Source organism: Hypomesus nipponensis, chromosome 13 (genome assembly GCF_054491055.1).
Source record: "Hypomesus nipponensis isolate SF chromosome 13, ASM5449105v1, whole genome shotgun sequence".
Lineage (NCBI taxonomy): Eukaryota > Metazoa > Chordata > Actinopteri > Osmeriformes > Osmeridae > Hypomesus > Hypomesus nipponensis.
The window spans coordinates 3421414-3442856 of NC_140373.1; the positions used below are offsets into that span (position 1 = coordinate 3421414).

General features: G+C 47.5%; 2 protein-coding genes across 6 annotated transcripts in view; one reads left to right on the plus strand and one right to left on the minus strand.

The window, feature by feature from the left end:
- Positions 1-45: 45 nt before the first annotated feature.
- rsph10b (radial spoke head 10 homolog B) lies at positions 46-6511 on the minus strand. Its single transcript, XM_084670776.1, is given in 21 exon segments — positions 46-436; positions 556-767; positions 770-777; positions 868-1005; positions 1177-1276; positions 1365-1427; positions 1574-1756; positions 2176-2283; positions 2733-2875; positions 2942-3027; positions 3179-3287; positions 3511-3703; positions 3825-3961; positions 4094-4238; positions 4343-4519; positions 4805-4925; positions 5092-5177; positions 5494-5667; positions 5739-5807; positions 5916-5991; positions 6071-6511. Coding segments are annotated over 21 exon segments (2775 nt in total). The 5' UTR covers positions 6328-6511; the 3' UTR covers positions 46-246.
- A 1353-nt stretch (positions 6512-7864) lies between these two features.
- The window catches only part of mpripa (myosin phosphatase Rho interacting protein a), a 45634-nt gene continuing 32055 nt past the window's right edge, over positions 7865-21443 (plus strand). For all 5 annotated transcript variants that reach the window (XM_084669865.1, XM_084669864.1, XM_084669866.1 and 2 more), the window contains exons 1-3: positions 7865-8815; positions 11652-11729; positions 14139-14204. In XM_084669865.1, coding sequence (XP_084525991.1) covers positions 8696-8815; positions 11652-11729; positions 14139-14204 — 264 coding nt within the window. In that variant the 5' untranslated portion in view covers positions 7865-8695. The remainder of the gene's footprint in view (positions 8816-11651; positions 11730-14138; positions 14205-21443) is intronic.

Genomic DNA, 21443 nt, shown 5'->3' on the forward strand with positions numbered 1-21443 from the left:
TCTCCTTTGACATTTATAATTATTCAATTCACTTTAAAGATTTATTTCACTTTAAAGACGTATTTTCGTTTATAGCTTCTAACAACAACACTGATCCAGCTATCACAAAGCAGAGTTCCTTGTTAACATGCATGTTGAGCTACAACATGTGTAGCTGTCTGGAGACAGTGGATAAGCAGTACTTCCATAGGAGAGCAGTCACAGCCCTCCCTGTGCAGAGTACAGCACCAGGATCATGCTGGGGGTCTATTTCTTCTTCTTCTTGGTCCCGGCGGCGGCCGGAGACTGTTTCATGACCGCTACTGAAGTTGCGGAGGCCACGGGGGTAGCTTGAGGCGAGGGGTTAGGCTCCTCCTCCACGCCGTCTCTCTCTGCCTCCTCATCCTCTTCCTCCTCCCGCCGTCTCTCCTCCTCGGCCTCCCACACCTCCCTCAGCCTGGGGCAGTAGAGGTACACTTGTGACTTGTTATGCTACAACAGGTTTTCTTGCTCTCAAACGGTCACACATTCCAGCATCCCTAGAAAGGTCACTAGCCTGCCAGGGCATGTGCTTACCGGGCCCGCTCCTTAGCCTTGGCCAGGTTGATGCGAGCACAAGCGGCCTGTCGTAGCCGGTGCTCCTGCACCTCCCTGTTCAGCAGCAGGCTGCGATCGTACGCCGGGTAAAACACCTGGCTGAAGAACTGGTGGGTTCTCTGGACCCAGGCTTCCAGCTCCCCCTCCCCGGGTCCTCGCCCCCGGCAACCACCCCTGCTGCCCCCCTGTCCTCACTTGGCTCTGGAGGGATGACATCACCGTCAGACATGTGAGTGAAATAACGCTGAGATACTAAGATCATGGATGTGTCTGTGGAGACAGGCAGATGACCTGTACTGTTGGGATGAGGAGGGCGGGAGGATAGGTTGGTCTCTATACCCGACCCAGGGCTGAGCCCTGCAGCACCACTAGAACCCTCGTCTCTCCTCTCAGTGACCGACGAAAGAGTTGCAGAGCCACCGGCTAGCTCTACAAACACACACACAACCAGCCACAGTATGAGGTTGCGAAACATTCCACCACAATGTTGGTTACATCCTGAGACCTGTGAAACCCCTTAACAGGATGTGAGGCGGTAGGAGAGGCAGGCGATATGGTCCAGACATGTAGAAAGGCTGTAGCGAGGGGTAGAGAACAAACCTCCGGTCTCAGATCTGAGCTTGCCTTCAGGCCTGGGACTGTGCCTGGGCTCCAGACCCTCAGGAGTGGCCGTCTGCAGGACCTCCTTGGACTTCTCCACCTTCAGGAAAAAACAAACAGCCTCTAGCAGCAGAAGAAACGCTAGGCTGGCTTCTGGGAGGGAGCCGTGCCCTCGCTGTGTGACCCACCTCGGTTGACTTTGGGCTGGATGGGGAGGTGTTGGGGTTGGAATGATTCACAAGAGCTCCAGCCTGGAAGGAACAGCAAATGTATTGACAAAGTGTTTTTTTCTGTAGCACTGTAGACCTTGCTGCATCACTTATCCCACTTCAAGAGCGAATGCACCCTAGCGTACAAGGACATCAGAAGGGAATGGTAGGGGGTGCACGAGGCTGACCGTGGTTGAGGGCCTCTTTGGGGCATACAGGGGATTCTCTCTGGGGTCCTCCACTGGGGTGCCCCTCCAGGCGTTGGGTGGGGGGCCCGCCTCGGTCCCCCCCTCTGTCCCACAGTCTTCACCCAGGTGACCTTTGACCTCGGCACAGCCCAAGAGCACCTCGAAGAACTCCAGGAAGGTCATCTACGGTAGAGAGGATTCAGCATGAGGGCAAGAGAAGTAACATGATCACAACAGTGGATCAGTAGTGGAACCATCTGCTTGGAGGTTGGAAGTGAGCCAGGCTGGACAGAATGACGATGATTCAGATGGCTGAGCGGTAAGGGAATCGGGCTATTTCTCAGAAGGTTGCCGGTTTGTGCCAAAAACAACGTTGTGTCCTTGGGCAAGGCGCTTCACCTTACTTGTCTCGGGGGGAATGTCCCTGTACTTTACTATAAGTCGCTCTGGATAAGAGCGTCTGCTAAATGTTAAATGTAACTGACTGATACTACATGTTTTGTCATCCCCAGTATTGCCTGACGGTTTGAATGGGGGCATTGATACTGGAAATGTTAGATTCATAGGTATCTACCTAGGTAGAGAATGACAGTGTGACTGACCTCCAGATCCAGGTTATAGTGTTCCTGGTGGAACACAACAGGAGTGTCTGTGGAGATGACCTCCAGCAGTCTCCTGGTGGTCAGCTGTGCATCAAACAGAGCTAGTTCCTAGTGGAAGCATGAACACAAGATGGTTACTACTTCATTTGCAGAGATGGGAAGTAACAAAGTACAAATACTTTGTTACTGTACTTAAGTAGATTTTTCAGGTGTCAGTACTTTACTTTTTTTAAATCTGAACAAAGTCCTCTCCTTTAAACATGAGTATCTGTACTTCTACTTGAGTAAAGGATATGTGTACTTTTGCCATGTCTGTTCATTTGTATCACACAAATACTCCTATTGTACGTCTCTGACATGACTTCCTACTCAGTTTTTGTTACTTCCTATGTTGTCATAATTTCTGTCTGCAGTGTGATGGTTAAAAACTATGACACTACATTGGTTTTCTTTGTTCATGTATATGCTCATACAAGACAGTATCCTAACACTCATTTGGCATCTCTATCCTGAACGTGTCTGTCCTAACAAGCCAGTGGCAGCCAGCCAGCCAGTACCTTGAACATCAATATGAAGTCTCTGGTCGTCATGGTGGAGTCTGCTGTGGCTCTGGGCTTGCAGAAGGCCTGGTAGATCTCCCAGCATCTCTGGATGTAGTTTGCAGCTACCACCGCTCGCACAGGGTGGCTGAACAAGAGGCCTGAGAGGGGAGGGGTCATGTTTAGGTGAGTGTGTGTGGGTGTAGGTGTGAGTTTTGTGTGTATACCTTTCACAGTCTTTGCGTTGGGGATGATGTCCTCATTCATCAGTTTGGAGAAGCAGGACACCAACACAGGAGTGTTCCCAGAGGTCCTGGGACAGAGGGAGACAGGCTTGTCATACTCTGAGGGTACCCTGAACATCTATGGATTTCCTGGAACGTGTGCTTGAAATTTTAAATAGTTCACAACTCATTTGTGAAATGGTTCTAGCAACAAACAAAACAAACGAGGCCGGGGCTTACTCCAAGGCCCTGTGGTAGGTATGGTAGGCAAGAACGACCACACTGCTGAGGAACTTCCTGAGGAGCATGGTGGAGAAGGGCAAGTGGACCTCCTCTGCAGAAACATCCTCTGGAACACAAGATCACAACACAGAAAGAGCTGAGGGATCCCTTGTCTTCAATACTCCTCACGGGAATAACTGCACAAGAGGAATGGTAAACAGTGGACATGTAACAGTAACCTTATGATCATTTGGCCTCACCTCCAGCAATGTGATTACCAGCCATGCTGTTCCCAAGCAGTGACCTTATCTAAACGATCTAGCCCTAACCCTCTCATCAGCAGGCCTCACCTCCAGCGATGTAGCGGTCCACCTGTGCCAGGGTGATGGCGTCTGGGTGCACGCTGCAGTCCTTCAGCAGGCGCCACAGCTGCAGGCGGGACAGCAGGAAGGTGTTGTCAGGGGAGGGGGCGTGGCCTAAGCTGCTGTAGAAGGTGTAGATGGAGCGCAACTCCGTGATGTGCCGCAGCACCGCAAACTCCACCTAGTGGAGAGGAGGGGAAACACGAAGGAGGAAGAAGTCTACATGCAGGTGGACGCAGGTTATGTGTTGACTTAAGATCTGACGGGGTAAGGTTTTCCTCTGACCATGCGACTGGACGTACCTGTTTGAGCTCCATGCCTCTGCGGCTTTCCGGAAACTTCTCCAGTAGGGTGGAGATGTCCAGAGCCATGTCTGGCCCCAGCACAGTAGAGGCACTATCCCCACCATCAAGCTCTAGATACCTCCTAGGGGAGGTCCCTCCAACACAAGCAACACACAGCTTACAGTGTGCATTGTACAGCACATTCATATGACAACAAATGGTACAGTTTAGCAAACCTAGTTAAACTGAAGGTTTAGTACAACTACGCTAAGTAAATTGGGTCATACCATCCTCTGGCAGGGGTGTGTGTGTTCTGATTCCCCTCAAGTCTGGGGTCTTGCAGCCATCTAGGCGAAACGCAGGGAACTCCGCCATGTGATCATCCACAAACTCCCCTTCAAACACCCGGCCGTTCTTGAATATGAACCTTCCCTGTACAACACAGAAGAACCTATCTGATCTATGGACGATATATTCAACAAGGTCACGTTTAACTTTGTACCTGTGACTTTGAGTGAGTTTGATTTCAGTCACACCTGTCCATGCTTTTTGTTGCCCTTCCACTGGCCCTGGTAAAGAGCCCCACTGGCATAGTAAAAGCTGCCCTCTCCCTGACGCAGACCCCGAACAAACTGCCCCCGGTACTCGTTCCTCAGAGGGTACTGGGAGCCATGCACACGCTTCAGGAACCAGGTGTGCGTCCCTTGGCCATGCTGAGACACAAGCAGGATAGCATGTGAGATAACTGACTCCAACACATACAATACAACTAGCTAAGCAGCCAACTAAAGTGTGTCTGCACATGTAAGATGCTTTCTAGTATCATTTCCAACTGAGTCTGAAGGGAAGTTTGAGCTGGTGACCCAGATTAATATGAATTTCACAACTTATTTTTAACACTTAAACATAACCAAGTTCCAAAATCTCCCCGTGTCTACCCGACGTCACTACAGTGATTTGCTTCACTGACAGCACAGTGGTATACTGGTGCATCCCACCTGGATACCATTCTCCCAGGTTCCACTGTATCGCTGGCCGAGCTGTAGCCAGTCCATCCTGCCTTCTCCGTGTCTAAGGTTGTTTCTCCACTGCCCCTCATATGTGTTTCCTGACAGGTAGCTGCCAAGAGAGAGCACACACACACCTGCATCATCTACTCATGCCTGCTGGGAAATGCAGAATACTTGGAAACATCACATGAACTGCAAAGAACGAAGCAAAGTGTAGGCTGGCTAGTGTGTAATATGTTTTGAATTTGACATTTGAAAGCTGAAGTCCATCTCACCATCTCAGCCCCGAGCCCTCTCTGCTGTTACTGACCCAGTCTCCTTCATACCAGGAAGAGGACTCCTGGTTATAATATATGGTGCCCTGGTACACAGATACACAGTCAATGTGTCGGAGAAATTTAGAATGGAACATTATATCCTGAAAATACTGGTGCTAACATTCCTTGCCAGCAGAGAACCCCCTCCTCACATGACTTATAGACACTAGGCCTACACAAACAAACCGACCTAGGCTGACCATTATCACACTAGAGGTGCAATAAATGTGTTTCTGTGTTGAGTAAATTATATGGTCAAGCCTAGGGTCAGAGAACTCTGTAAAGTCATGCCAAACAGCTACCAATATCAACTTAGATACAAGAATGTTTCATTCTCAATTACAGTGTACAGATAATTACTTTTCCATGTCTCTTGCCGTGGTGCCATTGGCCTCTGTAGACCACTGAGGCACTGGCACAGGTGTAGGTACCCACACCATGACGGATGCCATTGAAGACTTGCCCCTCGTAGGAGCTGCTGTCCAGCCAGCTGTAGAGACCATGACCCTGGGGCACATTGGATGCAAACTCCCCCTTTGAGAGTATGATGAAGAGCTCAGAATTATATCTTTACGGTGAAGGGGGGAAAAGTGAGTCAAGCCTACCTCATATTTCACTCCATCTGCCCACGTGTAGGTTCCTCGGCCGTGCATAAGACCCTCTGAAAAACTGCCCTGGGATATGAGAATTTGTTTAATTTGATGATGGATTCTGTTCAGGGTTTTCATGATGGAACATTAACGAAAACGTCACAGTCAGGTTTGCTGGCTACAGCAGGCTACCTTGTAAACGTGTCCTCCGTGAAAGTACGCGACCCCTTCACCGTGGAACTGGTCTCTATCCTTCTCCCCCTCGTACCTGTTAATTTTTTTTTTTTTTAGCTTACACGTTTTTATTAATCGATTAGAAATGTCTATAGGATAGACCGACGACTCACCTTTGAATTATGAGGTTGTGAAGAATTTGCACCTCATGAAATTCATAGTCACTTCTCTCCAGATGTTTGTCCGTGAGCGGTGGCGGGGATGAGAATGACGCTGTCATCAGATCGGTGTCTGACTCCTGTTCGGATTCATGGTCAATAATCTGCGGCTCCCATTCATCACTAGTGGTAAAGCTATTTACCAACAGTTTACTGTGAGATATTTCCGGCGTGTTCTTTTCAACTTTCTTCTTTTTGTCCCCTTTAGCCATTTTTCCACCACTTAGAGTTACAGGCGACCCTTTTCCGTAAACATCTTCTCTATAGCAACAAATAAGTCGGTTGCTAGGGACACACTCTTGGCATTGAGTCAACGTTGGGTCCAAAAACCCGTTGGTTTTAGGTTATTATTTGGTTGAACCAAAGTCAAGTACGCTTACAAACATCGCGTAAATATTTTGTATTGTCTCTGGCTGTACATGGCTAATATTGACTACCTTGAAGCGTATCTCATAAATATAGTATTATGTTTGTTTTGGGCACATTGTGCCACACTAATCTGAACATGTACGAAGCACGCCCTCTTGTGGCCAATAAATGGGTCAGGGCTACAATGAGCTACTCTTAAAAAAGAGGATGGAAAAGAACACCATTTTATTTGTGGAAACCAGTACTTGGAAGAATTTGTAAAAACCTTATCGGTATAAAACACACTGCAAACTGGCTGACATGGCTTCGTGCAACCACAAGAATGCTTCCCCTGAGAAACGGTCAAGGGGAATTCTTTAAAGACAAAGAGATATATGTGTTGTGGTCTCCAACATGATTGTTCAAAAGGTTCCTGGCTCTGTCAAGGAAACCCCAGACTACCCTAGACAACCACAGGCCTGCATACATGAACACTGAGCCTGTATTCACCTCACAAAACCTTCAAGACAGTCATACTTCAAGTCTTTCAAGATTTAGAGTGTTTTCTCGTCACAATCTCATTGAATTCGTTTTGATACTTGAAATTGCTCATAGTAAGCATGAAACAGTGATACCAGGACACCACTCTAGTTTGAGGAAGGGAATTATAAAACCTTGTGGATCCTCAACCCTGAGATATGCAAATGTTGCTTCTCAACACAATTCAATCTAATCCATGAATCTGTTGATTAGTGATGGGGGATAGGTACATTTTAAGAGATTCTGGGTTAGAGTGCATGACTTTGACTTATTGAAGTTTTAAGGTTTATAGGATGGCTGATCCTAAAATCGCCTTAGTTATTCTGCACACACCAGTAGACTTGTTGGACGCTGGTTCAAGAGCGTAAGGGTTTTTCAAAACGATTGATTATCGTGATTGATAGACATGAATGTTGAAGCTGAGTGTAAAGACATGACTCTTGGGTGCGTCACAGTGTGTCATTATTTTATTTGACTGCCTAAGTAAACAAATAACCACACGAGGGCGCTCGATTGAATGTGATTAAACAGGTAGGCTTCAGACCAGACACTTGACAATGAGTATTGAAAGTGAACTTGAAAGCAATAGGTCTCCTCTTTAGTCATTGGGACGTTTATTCAATAATATTACGTGCACATCATTTTTGTTCAGTTGCTAGTGGAAAACCTTTGACTGCCTGCCCACCTATCATGATCCAAATTGGCAGCGGTTTCTGATGGTTGTTATTGGATGCATATTATTGCAGTTTCATCAGGAGGCGTGCGCCTTTTTCTCATTGGTTGAAAAAGCTGGCAGTCATTCGCTCTGTCGTTTTGTGTACCTCCTCTCCTCTGACTGGCTCCCCGTGGCTTTTCGCTAAATATCAGCCTAACAACGTTTCCAGCAGCTTGTGTACTATGTTGCCACAGACGTAGCACTCTAAAGGCATGACCAAGGACTGTTTTGCAAAGTTAGGTCAGTGTATTCGCGAGTTTCACCCTGAAGAGAACAACAAGCGTCAATCGGACGAACTGAGCTGCAATGCAATCCGTAAAACCGCTTGGACTTGGTTGAAATATAGGTGAAACTGCAACTCTAAGATTGTGCCGTGCCTCTGCCATGGAACCTCACGGGACCCACGGAAAGCAAGAGGCCGGCCGAATTGTCACCTGTATTTGATTTTTCGGATGCCAAAATGTTCATGAAGGACTAACCAACAAGGAACGCGAGTAAATTGTTTGGATTCTCATCGACATTACCTACTTCGATGTAAACCAGCCTGTGAACCAAAAGTTATTGCAATAGCTCCACCAGCTGAGCCGTGGGAGGTACCTCGCGAGCAGCAAGATGATTACGATCATTGATATTACTTAATTCCTTTGCCCGTTACTTGTAGGCATTAGTCGATTATAACGAGATTCGGTGTGTTAAACTGATAGCCAAGAAGACAATCCGTTTTTAATGCCGTTACTGGAAGACTTTCACCAAGCCTCTCAGGAATAGTGGGGTGGTCTTTTGAAAGTTTTCTGGGCATTTTTTCTCCCCAAGACCTCCCATATCGGGCTTTTGAATGTGTTTTATGTTGGACTAGTGGATAGAGCAGTGTTTCACAGCTGTTGAAAGCGACCCAGAAATCACACAAATTGGATTGCGCAGTTTGAAAAGGGAACTCTGGTCATTTACCTTTCTGTTGGCACCTGTGTCCGTCAACCATGTCCTCAAAAGACAACCCCTGTCGGAAATTCCAAGCCAATATTTTCAACAAAAGTAAATGTCAGAACTGTTTTAAACCAAGAGAATCTCATTTATTGAACGACGAGGATTTAAACCAGGTAATTAGATACTGCCGATTGTGCTTGCATAAACTAAACTAACATCTAATTCTTTCATTAACTTTTTCTTTCATTCCGCCCTATCATTCTGCTGACTAATATCTTCGACGTATGTAGAGCCTATGGCTGACGATTCAGTTTATTGAGCTTGACATCATCAAATATAAACTGGCAGGTTTAAAGGTTCGGATGATTTGGTGTAATTAGCTATATGGCCCACGCGTATACCAACAGTTATCTCAACTCGGTCATTACTCTTGAATGTGTCATTATGTCAGTGTCACACCTGGGTCAAAGGTGATTTTCCCCAGGTTTACTATCTCAGCATTTTTCTCAGCTTCTACTCCCCAAAGGACTATTAGAAGCTTCTTGGCTGCCAGGTGAACCTTGACCATGCATCCCTTTATAGTCCTGTCCGTCTCTAGCAGGGGATGTTAGGCATGAAATGTACATCAGGTTAGACTGAACTAGGCTGACTTTCACTATCGTTACTAAGACGGCTTTACTAAGTTGTTTAAAGGCAGGGGGTCCTTTGGTCACATTCAAGGACTCTGCCGTCCTTTCACTCTCCCCCTCCCCGCTCTCTCTCTCTCCCTCTCTCCCTCTCTCCCTCTCTCTTTCTCTCCCTTTTACACAAGCTCACACTTAAAGAAGGGAAGAGAAATTGCCCCCCAAAAATGATGTCTCAAAGTGTTGGTTGTTTTCCAGAGCAGCTGATCTATATAAAAACAAAGAAGGGGGGTGCGTATTACAAAACATTGCACATCATATGATGATGATCTTCCTCCCTCCCTGGTTAAAAATAACATTGAGGTTTAGCCTGTTGTCATACTCTGCAGAATGTTTGATGTATGTGTTATCATGTCAGAGTTAATAGGCTGGACTCCCAGCAGGAGCTTGGCTGTCAGACGCAGGGCTAGTTAGCCCAGAACCCAGCTGCAGCAGACAGAATACTTCTGCTCAGTATGTCTCATTCCAAACATATTTTCAGTGGAAGCTTTTGTCATTCCCTCAGTATTTTCCCTCCCCCTTGCAGACCCTCAGTGCAGTATTACCTCGTCATTAGGATGGAGACGGGGGAGTTGTGAAATGAGCATTACTACACAGTATTAGTCGCTCTCTCTCTGCCTTTTGTCTCTCTCTTTCTTTTTCTCTCTGTCTCTTTTCTTCTATCCCTCACAAACACAAACATGCACTCACAAATGACTGCATTTAACCGTTGAAGGGGAAAAGCTGACCTAGATCCGCCTTCCCGGTTCTGTCCCCGGAGAATGTGCCACTGGGCCCCCCCGTCTGGCCATGTGAGGAGAGATGAGCCCCTTCTGTTCCCGACCTTGCCCTGTCTCTCTCTCTGTCTCGTTCTCCTCCACCCCCCTCCCCACACTTTAACCCTCCACTCTCTCTCTCATCAGGGAAGGGAAATAACATTCCTGCAGATCCATCTGACCCCCACCCCGACTGCTCTCTCCTCGGTGGTGTTGTCATATAAGTAGAGGCTTAAGCTGAACTGTCAGATGGAATCCTGCTCTCCATGATCACCCCCGCTGTGTCCCAAGATGGTTACCAGGGCCCCAGTATCAATATTTAAGCATATCAGCACTCAGGTGTGTGTGTGTGTGTGTGTGTGTGTGTGTGTGTGTGTGTGTGTGTGTGTGTGTGTGTGTGTGTGTGTGTGTGTGTGTGTGTGTGTGTGTGTGTGTGTGTGTGTGTGTGTGTGTGTGTGTGTGTGTGTGTGTGTGTGTGTGTGTGTGTGTGTGTGTGTGTGTGTGTGTGTGTGTGTGTGTGTGTGTGTGTGTGTGTGTGTGTGTTAGCGATGCTGTGCCAGGGTTGGGTCACGTCACTGGTGCTTCAGACCCTCACTAGACACGTCTAAGTGTTGCTGGCCAGCACCATGATCATGCCTTCATGCAAATCCAGGCAACATACTGTCCTGCAAAGACATGGTGATCAGAGAGAAAGTAGGCTTAGCGTGGATTACAAGTGAACTTCGACAGAATGAGCTTCTGACTTGGGAGTTCATGAAAGGAATATGTTGACATCTTGACCGCACAACGGAGCTGTCCGTGTTTATGGTTTTCCACAAGCAGAAAGACGTGGACATGGAATTATAGCTGAGTACTTTACATAAGCCAATTTGTTTGTTTAGGTATTTAGGTGTAAGCGCTAGCCAGACAAAACAGCCAAAGTATCCAACTCATGCAGTTATTCTCCCACGCTCATACCAATCCCTTCAGATCAAGTTGTAGCTCATAGAGCTCAGGTTTGTGGTGTTACATAAAGCAGCCAGAAAACATGTCCTAGTACAGAGCAGGAGTTATTAAACCAAAACCACCAAGTACAATTTTCACAGCAAAGCTTGAGTGATGGCGGAAAAGCTTGGCTTCTGCTCTGCTCTGCTCTCCTCTCGCTCCCTGCACCCTTTGACCCCCCCCACTTAGGGGATCAGAGGGAAAACAATCACGTGGGTAAGGTTTTCATTTTTTCCCAGGCAGTACAGGTTAGCATGGGGCTCTGGAATGCAGCCAGACAGTGTAGGACTGACTACAGCATACACAGCTATCTAACATAGACAAGCACAACCCAGCTATCTTTTTAAAGTTGTATTCACAGCATCAAACACAGGACTATTCTATGAATAGAAAAGGGCAGTTTTGTTCATATAATATTATATCACTCGGTGTGGACCTCAACAGTTAATGTATACGCGCTCTAATTCAGAGTGACTTAGCAAACATGATCCCTTTTATTGATCCTGTATCTAATGTACACGTCAACAACCACAGTGTTGGGGGTTTGTGTCAGCCATCTGTAATTGCTTTTGTCCTTCCCCCATCAGGCTAAACCTATATATGGAGGCTGGTTGCTGCTTGCCCCAGAGGGGACAAACTTCGACAATCCCTTGCACAGATCTCGGGTAAGTGATCTCACCTCTGCTCTGGGTTATGAAACACACATGCACCCACCAACCTGTCATAACTGTAGAGAACAGTTAATTCAAGATTTTATCTTGAAATGAATGTCTGATAATCTGCCAACAATAACCCTAACCAATGTGGTATTTCAAGACGAAAATATCAGTGTGCAGATTGATTCTTACCTTTCAAAGGTCAGTATTAATGAGCATTAGCTTTATAGATTGAAACACTGCAACAGATTTTAAATGAGAATATTTTAGCTGGACTACAATCTTAGTACCGTACGGTTCTTAAATCAAGTCAACATACAAGCCAGGTAAAATTGAGGTTTTGGATGTGTTGTGCAACCTTTCACTTAATTCTACTCAGTAAACGTTTCTTTTCTGTGTATAGTGGCACATTACAGGCCTCTTCCAATCCCAGCTATACCCGGTCCTGATGAATCTGGGACACTACTGTCCATGGCTGCTTCCTGTGGGAGGCTGGTTTGCTTTAGAACAAGCCCCCCTTCCCCCCTCCAGCTCACTTTCTCAGGAGCTAATGAGGATAATATTGACTCTATCTCTTGGTGGACGGTCTCATGGGGAGGTTACCGGGAGGGGAGGGGGGGGATGGGGGGGGAGGGGGTGGGGAGGGGGTGGGGGGGAGGGGGGTGCTCCCACAGTAGAACCACTTCCTCTCCTCGGCCCTGATATGAAATGATACGTTCGAGGGAGGGAGCGTCCAGAAACAGACGGAGGGAGGATGTTGAGGAGGAGTGGGAACATTCTGGGTTCTCACAACCCCCCCCCTGATGGCTTCCATATGGGCACGTAGCATCTCTGCAGCCTCCGGCCGCCTCCGCTGTCAACACCCCCCAAATGCACTATTTCTGTCAGTGCTGGGCTCACATGCACTTTTGTTCTGTGGGGTAAATAAACACTGGGCTGACTGCTGGTGTTGAGTTGGGGTTTCAAGCTGTTCTGCCAATAGAAAGGGTTGTTGAACCATGGTTCTGTGATTTAATTGGAGCTCCAAGAAGATTTAACATCCCAAAGAGCCAATCAGAGAAGCGTATATATGTAAAAACATATCTGACGGATGGGCCAGAGGCCTTGCGGTGAGATCCTTAATGCTCGTCCCCCCCTCCCACCGTTGGTGTTGAGTGTAATAGCTCTTTAGAGTCTGCTCTCTCTTTCACCCTCCCAACCTCATCAAGGAGCTTTAACGTCTTCTATCAGTGGACTCTGGTGAGCTCTATATCAAACTCTTAATGGCCCTGCTGAATAACCAGGCCCATATGAGCATCCTTCAGCTCAGGGCACAGCACAGGACGCCGAACGCCATCCCCGTTCTGGGCCCCTGATGCCTCGTAGATCACAAAGCACTTTTCTCATCTTTTATTGATGGGTCTCCGCAGAAACACGGAGGCTGGTAACACAACACCAGGACGGAGCCGTGCATTAGGGAAAGGAGGGGTCGTTGATGGGACTTATGAAAGGGTGTGGGCTGAGAGTTTCAAAATATCTTATTCTCTGAAACGAGGTAGACTTTTACCTCATCCGAAGTGAGTTCCATTGCTTTGTTTACCATCCATCCCCCCAAGGTGGATGCTTTGTTTACGTTGTTTAGAAATGGGAGCAGAAGGAACTGAGAAAATTGCAGGAGCCTAGCAATCTATGTACTGGAGGTTTTGGATGTTTCGGCTATGGACTGATGTGCTTGTCATCCAGGATTGGTTCACTGTCCTGTGTTCCATGGAGAACCCAGCAGAATATTTGCTCCTCTCTCATCTCCCATCTAGTTTGTTTGCACAAGCCAGCCTCCCACGGGTAGCACACGCCGTACTGAAACAGTTTCACTGTTTCTGGGGCTCCCAGCGCTTTTGCCTGGGGGGGGGGAAGGGGGGGGGAGGGAGATGATCTTCCTGGAAGTCTCATCAGGTCAGAGGGTTATCACAACGCCAGTAATGGATGTTTAATATTTTGAAGTGACGCATGGGAGGTGAGGACATAGTCCAGCCAATCTCAAGGTCTAGTATCTGGCACATGCTGAAACTGAGCCAGGCCAGCATATTGGATGCTGCATGGCCCCAAGGGTTAAACTGCTGCAGTGTGCGTGTCAGTGTGAGTTTTGGCTCAGTCCTGGGTGTAGGATCTAGGCCGCTGAGTCACAAACCCATCTGCAACATCAGCCTCGGGAGAAGGGAGCTGTTGCTGTAAGCAGTTGTAAACCCTGTCAGTTGTACAGTGTTTCGTTACCAACCATTACGCTCCAAGCCAAGGGTCTGTTGTGAATATCAAACTTTTGTCTACAGGACACAGTTACAATCATAGTTAGCTTTGCCATGGTTTGTTTTTGTTGTGGTAAATAATGAACGAAGCAAATGTTACTAAATCCACCTTCTCTCTGTCTCTGTCTTTTAACAGAAATGGCAGAGACGGTTCTTCATCCTGTACGAGCATGGGTTGCTGCGCTATGCCCTGGATGAGATGGTGAGTAAAGACTTCCTTGTTGTGTTGCTTGCTTAGCTCTGGGATAGTTTGGCTAGCGATAAACACTCATGAGTGCTTTTCACCATCTGCAGTTTGGCAATGAGCTCCAATTTAGATTACTACAACTCTAAGCTGACTTTACGATTGTTTTGTCCATTGTTTACGAGAGTCCCTTGCCGTGAAGGTTTTATAACTGGAGCTGTTTGCCCAGAGCTCATCAAAGGAAGAGAATGGCTCGTAACTTACAACTCATTCAAACAACAAAACAATAGAAATGTTGTGTACATGTTTATGTAATGTGAGTCAAGGTGGACATGCCTATCGTGTTTGGTGTGTAAGTGGAGTGTCAATCTGTCACTCTTGAGGCATACCTGCAGAATGTGTCACTGAGCCATCCTGTCACCGCACTGTCAACAAGACCCGTCACCCCAGCCAGGCCTGCTAGCTAGCTAGCTAGCATCGCGCTAACATGCTAAGCGCTATGCTAACTGGCCGGGCGTGAGGTGCTAAAAAAGGAATGAAGTGACACCATGTCAGTGAGATTGGGAGAAGTCAGGTGTAGTAGTAGTAGTACAATACACGAGGACATCACGTGTGTTTGTTTAAAACTGTTAACACGTCTTGTGTAAGTTTCCCCTTACTAACTACTTCTTATCAGTGCAAAAAACTTTCTGAGCTAGGCCAAGTGAGATATCATCTTGGAACCACTTATTGTGTTTTTGAATACACTATACAGTTCTGCATCAGTTGTACACAGCCTTCTCATCGCTAGCACTTTACATTCAAACGAGACGCAGAGTGTGGGCAGGTTGTATTGATTGGTCTATATTTGTATAATCCAGAAGTTTGGAAAGTGAGGCTGTTTGAACCAGCAATGTTTTCTCTGTGCCAGAGGTGCAAGAACACTGGATGAAAGAACACGTGTCTCTCTCTCTGTGCACCCTTTGCTGTTGAGATACTGAGTACCTTTATATAACAGGGGGATGAGGGCTATTCAGTTCAATGTGTGTGTGTGTTGGCGTTATGTGGGTGGATAACTTGTTCCACAGCTCCAAAGGATCGTAGAGAATTCATTTCCTTCTACAGGAACCTGTCCCTTACATGTGAATACCTAATGTTGGCATCCGTCCTTCGATGTATGAAATTAACGTCAACATCTCTTCTGTCGCAAGAACCAATGTCAGGCTACATGTTGCTGATTAATCTGTCTCCTTATCACTGTCAAAGGATTAAAACGTGGCATAGTGATGACCTCACTGTCATTGGAAAGTACAGTACAGAGGGAGAGGTGTAAGAGACCGTGGGGATGGACGAGATGTATACAGAGGAAGGCGAAACAGGGAGGACGTTCTCTCTTTCCTGTTTCCTGTCTTTGGCCAGTGTCACTCATCGTGTTTTCATCTTTTTTTCCTGAAAGGAGGATCAAAGGGAGCGGGGGTCAGCTGTTCTAGATGCAGACTTCAAGTGGTGAATAATGTTTTTGAAGCCTTGTTTTCCATAGGGTTCAGCTGTGAAAACGATGCAAAGTGGCAGGGTTATCTATAATCAGTCCCTGGTCATACAGAACACAACAGTGGAGGCTCCTTAGTCTACATTAGGTCAGTCATGTTTCATGTTGACCTGATACTACTGCACGAGGTTCATAGTCTATGGAATACATAGTCTATGGAATATGGTTCATAGTCTATGGAATATGGGTGTAATGTGGTTAATTTCTCTGACACACCAGATCCTCTCCATGATAGCCTGTATATATTCCATTATAAGCACACCGGACAAAATGATGACACAAGTTTCTTCCCATTGAAACCAGGTAGTGTAGCAACACATCACACTGCCGTAAAACACCCAGTGTAACTATGACAACCAATGGGCCTATAGCCTATTATGTAAACGGTATCCTAGCTTTAAACCTATAGTTAACATATGCCAGCCCAAATCTCTACATGGATGTCTCTCTGGAGCAGTAGAAAAAAAAAAAAAAGCATGACGTCTCCTAAGACCCAGGGGCTCAATCCCACATCAGAGCCCCAGCCAGAGAGCGTGGGGTTGGGGTTAAGAGATGAGAGGGTGCCCCTGTGTGCTTTCTCCAAACCTAGTTTTATGGGACCCTGTGCCCTGGGTCTAACCAGACCCAGATGGGCTGTGGTCTACGCCCGCAGGATGTGGCATCACCCGGGGGGGGGGGAAACTGGTTAGCTGGGGCCTGGGAGAGATCACACACGCTCCGTGCTCTTGGGGAAAGGAGGGGGTTGTGTATGTGTGGGGTTTACTCAGAGTGGGGTAGGCCCACAACCACTATTTATAACAATGGGACGGTTAGTTTGGAGAGAAGGTTATCTGCATGATGTGGGGGGGGGGGGAGAATTTAAAGATGTTGGGGTGCTTTGGGATGAAATGGGGAGAGAAATGTGTGGATGGAGAGGGATAGAGAAAGAGAGGGTGAGCGTAGAGAGAAAAGAGAATGGGTGCTGTGGATGTATAGACGGATGGATGGAGAAATGAGAGACTGGGAGAAACTTGTTGGCCTACATAGAATATGTTCTGCCATGCAAAGCAAATACAGCAGAACAACAGGGTGCTTTGCTGTGTTGGTTCTTCAAGAGGCCTCAAAACAAGGCCAATGTTGCACAACCATTTGAATGTACTGTTAAAGAAAGGGACATACTTAAGGATTATATCCTGATAACCCAGGTTATAAAAAATAAATAAAGGATTATATCCTAAATGATAGTAAAATGGTGGTAGTAGTACCACCAGATGCTTGCTAAGCTAGTTGATTGCATAGTTTTACTGCTAACTGGCTGACAAAGTCAATTCAGGCTGGAGTTACCTAGGCAACACCTTTTTGTTTCTTTGTTCAGCAGAGAGCTCATAGTGAATGTTTGACCATGATGTAGGATTCCAGGTTTTTTTTTTCTCTTTTGTCAGGAATTCTCACAGTCTAACCCTCCAACTGTTGTGTTTAAGGGGTCTATTCAACCCACACTGATAAAGAACCTTCTGGTGGTGGAGAGAACACTGTGTAGGGCTGTAGGCTATGATCACAAGTTTTAACTGTCCTTTAGTCGATCAAATGTTCATTTGACTAAATATTGAAGACTTGTATACACAATCCAGTTACTTCTTCTGCTCAATGCCTGTTTTTGTAATGGTCAACATCATATTTTACGTTCATATCCATTAGTGTAGTAAGCAAGGAAACGACAGAGAGGAGTCTGAGTGTGTGTTGGTGCTGAGCTGCAGACGTTTCTGACGTGTGTGTGTGTGTGTGGTTAGATTAGCCCTCAGGACAGAGAGTACTTGACTGCAGGGCCTGTGTCAAGAACAGGTGTTGTGTAGGGTTAGGAGTGTCTGTAGGGCGAGACGTGCGGGGAGGTCAGAGATGACTCGGCTGTTTCCAGACAGGAGAAGGGTTTGTTGGCTCCGTGGAGCAGAGGCTTGTCTGAAACGCTACTGCAAACATCCTTTTGTTTCTGTGCACATTTATATTAAACAAAGACGGCATAAAACAATTTCTGCACACAGATATGCTCATACAGACTCTCACACACACACTCACACAAAGTACATGTTACGTCCGGTGTTCACACACACACACACACACACACAGCAGGTGTGTGGGTGTGCTGTGGACCTTTTCCAGCTCATGCTGAGACTTCGATAGCGTCGTCAGTGTCAACACCCACTCTCTAATAACCCCACAAGCGACACTCTGAAATTGATGTGTTAACACCTAGCTCTTACTGCCCCCTGCGTGACCTCATGGATGGAGGCAGCGCGCCCCTTAACCCCCACTACTAGTGACCTGTGTCATGTGACATGGGTGAAAATAGCCCCGTTCGGTATGCATCTGCACATAAGTCATTGTGAAAAAAAGGTTTGCGTCAATGATTTGTCTCGACTCAGGACAGCTTTGAATATTGTGATATTTTAGTTTGTGTTTCTTTTTCTTGAGAATGTTGTATGCATGGCGTAATAACCATAGAAAAAGTCTGGACACTTACTGAGTTACACCGTGAGACTTTTTTAACCCGTCATTGTTCTGTTTGTGTGAAAGGGGGATCAAATGTCTGACCAAATACACAAACATACTAAGCAACAAATACAGGTCATTTGGAAATAATAAATGTTAGTCACCTGAGTTTCTTTCTAGTATTAACCTACTTGGATGGCAGTCAAATGAAGCAGGCTGCACTCTTGAATTTGTCCCCGTTCTTGACTTGATGTTTGTTCCAGAGAGTCACACTGTTAGACCCGCAGAACCCGCGGCCTGCAGAGTCTACGGCCTGCAGAACCTACGGCCTGCAGACATCAGCCACACGTCAGGAGAGATTGCGACAACAAAAAACAAGGGTTATTTTTAAACTGTTACAAAAATCCTTTTGTTGGTGTTGACCACCTCTTGTGGTCACGTTGACAGGAGGAGGGAGTGCACCCTGGTGTTGCTGCCCCCAGGCAGTCAGCAGGGGAACAAACTGAAAGTTGACTCCCCCTCAATTAAAACTACAGTAACAGGACCACTAACGACAGTAGCATGTCAGCCGTGGCGGAGGGAAGGGGGCGGGGGATGGGGGGATGGGGGGGGGGGGAGAGATCTGGAGAAGATGGATGAGAGGCTGTCGCTTGGGGAGGGGGTTGCGGGGGGGGGCAGAGTTGGAGGTAGTTTACACCTCCCATGATAGCCTTTCTATGTGGATTTCTGCCGTTTGTTTGGAGAGCCCTGGTGAGAGATGGGCGAGGCTTGTTTTGGTGTGGGCTGGATTGGCTGCAAGAGAGACCTTTTTCAACCCCTGGCTCCAGTAGGAACTCATCTACTGGAATGTAAACACCCGTGGATTACAGTGGGGTCACTGTTCCTGTCGCACAAAGCCGCAAAAACCATGGGAATACCCATTCACTTCACAGGGCCTCTAATCTCAGGTCCACACACTGCCCACTGGGTAACGTCCACACAACCGAACTGTAACTCTTCGCTGAAAGCCCCCAACCTGCAGCAGTTTTCATTTTGGGTTGTGGTCCATCGCTGGGAGGCCTGTACTGTCGACTTTATACTTTCCAAAACAGAACCCAACTTGAATAACAATGTGCAGTAGTTGTAGTGCTAGTGGCAGTTCCTCATGTGGATCTAGGCCTTGTCAGTTTCACACACTGGTAGTCTGCATTCTCTAGAACCATTTGTCACTCTGCTAGCCTCCCCTAGCTTTCTTCTATCTCCCCCCTCTGTTTAGATTTTTGCTTTGTAGTCTATTCTCTGCTGGCTGAAACTAGAGGGGTCATCCCGGATATGGTTGTGATAGCCATCTTATCAGTCCATGGTTCACTGTTTGGACACTTTCATCAGAGTCCTGCCCAGCCCAGTCCTGGCTCTGCTATGGAAACCCAGAGCTATGGTCTTGTGTTTAGCTTTTGGTACTGCTGAAGACACTGGTGACTTGAATATGGCCCTGCTGTAATTTATCCATGAGTTCAGCTTAAAGGCCACAACAGCAGGGGGGGGGGGCTGTTAAGGACCCTGTACTTAATCTTGATAAAACTGTATAGTTACTGGTGTTAAATGGCAAGAGAAGTAGGTTATGAAAGGAGATTGGAGCTTTCTTGAATTGTGGGTTTTTGCTTTTGGAAAGAGAATGGACAAGTTAATTGAAGCTCTTAAGAGCGTTCAACTACCCCCTCCCCATCCCTCTCTCCTTCCACTCCTCTCCTCATCCCTCTCTCCACTTAGTCAGGGAGAGACTTGTGGGCCGATGCTTAATGAGTCTAAAAATAACGTTTTGCTAATTGTGACCCACCAAACATCATTGTTCCCCTGCGTACACACTCAAACTCCAAGACTTGGCATGCGAGTGGAAATCGCCCGAGTTAGTCAACCCCTTCCTCCTAGCAGCTCTCGATCGCCGCTGTTGTCGACAAACAAATTGGCGTGGGTCATACATGTCGGTCTAGCTCATGTGCACGAGCGTTGTGCATGTAGCCTACAGAGAAGGCGGGGGGGGGGGGGGGGTGGTTTACGAGGGGCCTCGTGTGAACACTGCCCTCCTCCGTCTGCCTTCCCTGGGAGAAACCCCAGATCTAACACCACTAGATTGGAGCCAGCTGTGGAGAGCAGGGTTTCCTGCTTTCATCCAGCCGTGCTATTATCACCAGTCAGGGAACGAGGCAGGATGTGCTTTGAGTGTCTTCAGCAGGCCCAGGTCTAGGTGTCCCCTCCGTTGAGAGACATGCTGCAGCCAGCCTACAGCTTGGTAGTTTCAGCTCCGGTAGCTACGACTAGCCCCGTTTCGTGTCATGTATCGTGGGTTGTGTCGTTGGTATTGAGGGGTTTAAATGAAGAGCTGTTTCACGGGTCCTTCTGCTGCCTCGTGTTGAGAAGTCCTCAACAGGTTCCTTTAAAAAAAAACTTTTTTCCCTCCAGTGCTTTCATTCTCACTTGATTTCCAAGCGTTCACAGTGGAGAGAGAGAGAGACTAAGGGAGGACTGGGATAAACGAAAGCCCACATTCTCTGTCTCTCTCTGTCTCTCTCCCCCTCCATCTGAGCTTTCTCAGTACTCTCGCTCTCATCCTCCTTTTTCTTCTGACTTTCACGTTCTCCCTCTTCCCCCTCCCAGCCTCCTGCCTGCCAAGCTTCTGTCGGTCTGTGCCTCGCATGCTTGCTCTCGCTTACGACTATAAATCATTTGTGTCTAAGAGAGCAACAGTGTTGTTTAATGTGTGTGTGTCTCTCCTCTCTGTGTCTCATTCTTTTGAACCTCTCCTTCTCTGTAAAGCTGAACACTCACCGTCTGTCTGAATGACTGCATGTCTGACTGTCTACTTGTCTGTCTGCCTACCCGGCTGTCAGACTGACTGCTCACTCGGCTTGCTCCGAACACTAGACTGGGACACCAACAAAAGGTTTCATATAAAGCCTCAGGGTGAGGGAGGGAGGGAGGGAGGGGGGAGGGAGGGAGGGAGGGAGGGGGGTAGGGAGGGAGGGAGGGAGGGGGGGAGGGAGGGGGGGAGTGGGGGAGGGAGGGAAGGGGGGAGGGGGGGAGGGAGGTGGGGAGTGGGGGAGGGAGTGGGGGAGGGAGGGGGGAGGGAGGGGGGAGGGAGGGGGGGAGGGAGGGGGGGAGTGGGGAGGGGGGGAGGGAGTGAGGGAGGGAGGGGGGAGGGGGGAGGGGGGGCATTTTGCCGCAGAACTTTATGCAGCAGCTCCATTCACTGACGTGTGTCTAAAAGTGTCTGTCTGTGGTCCGGC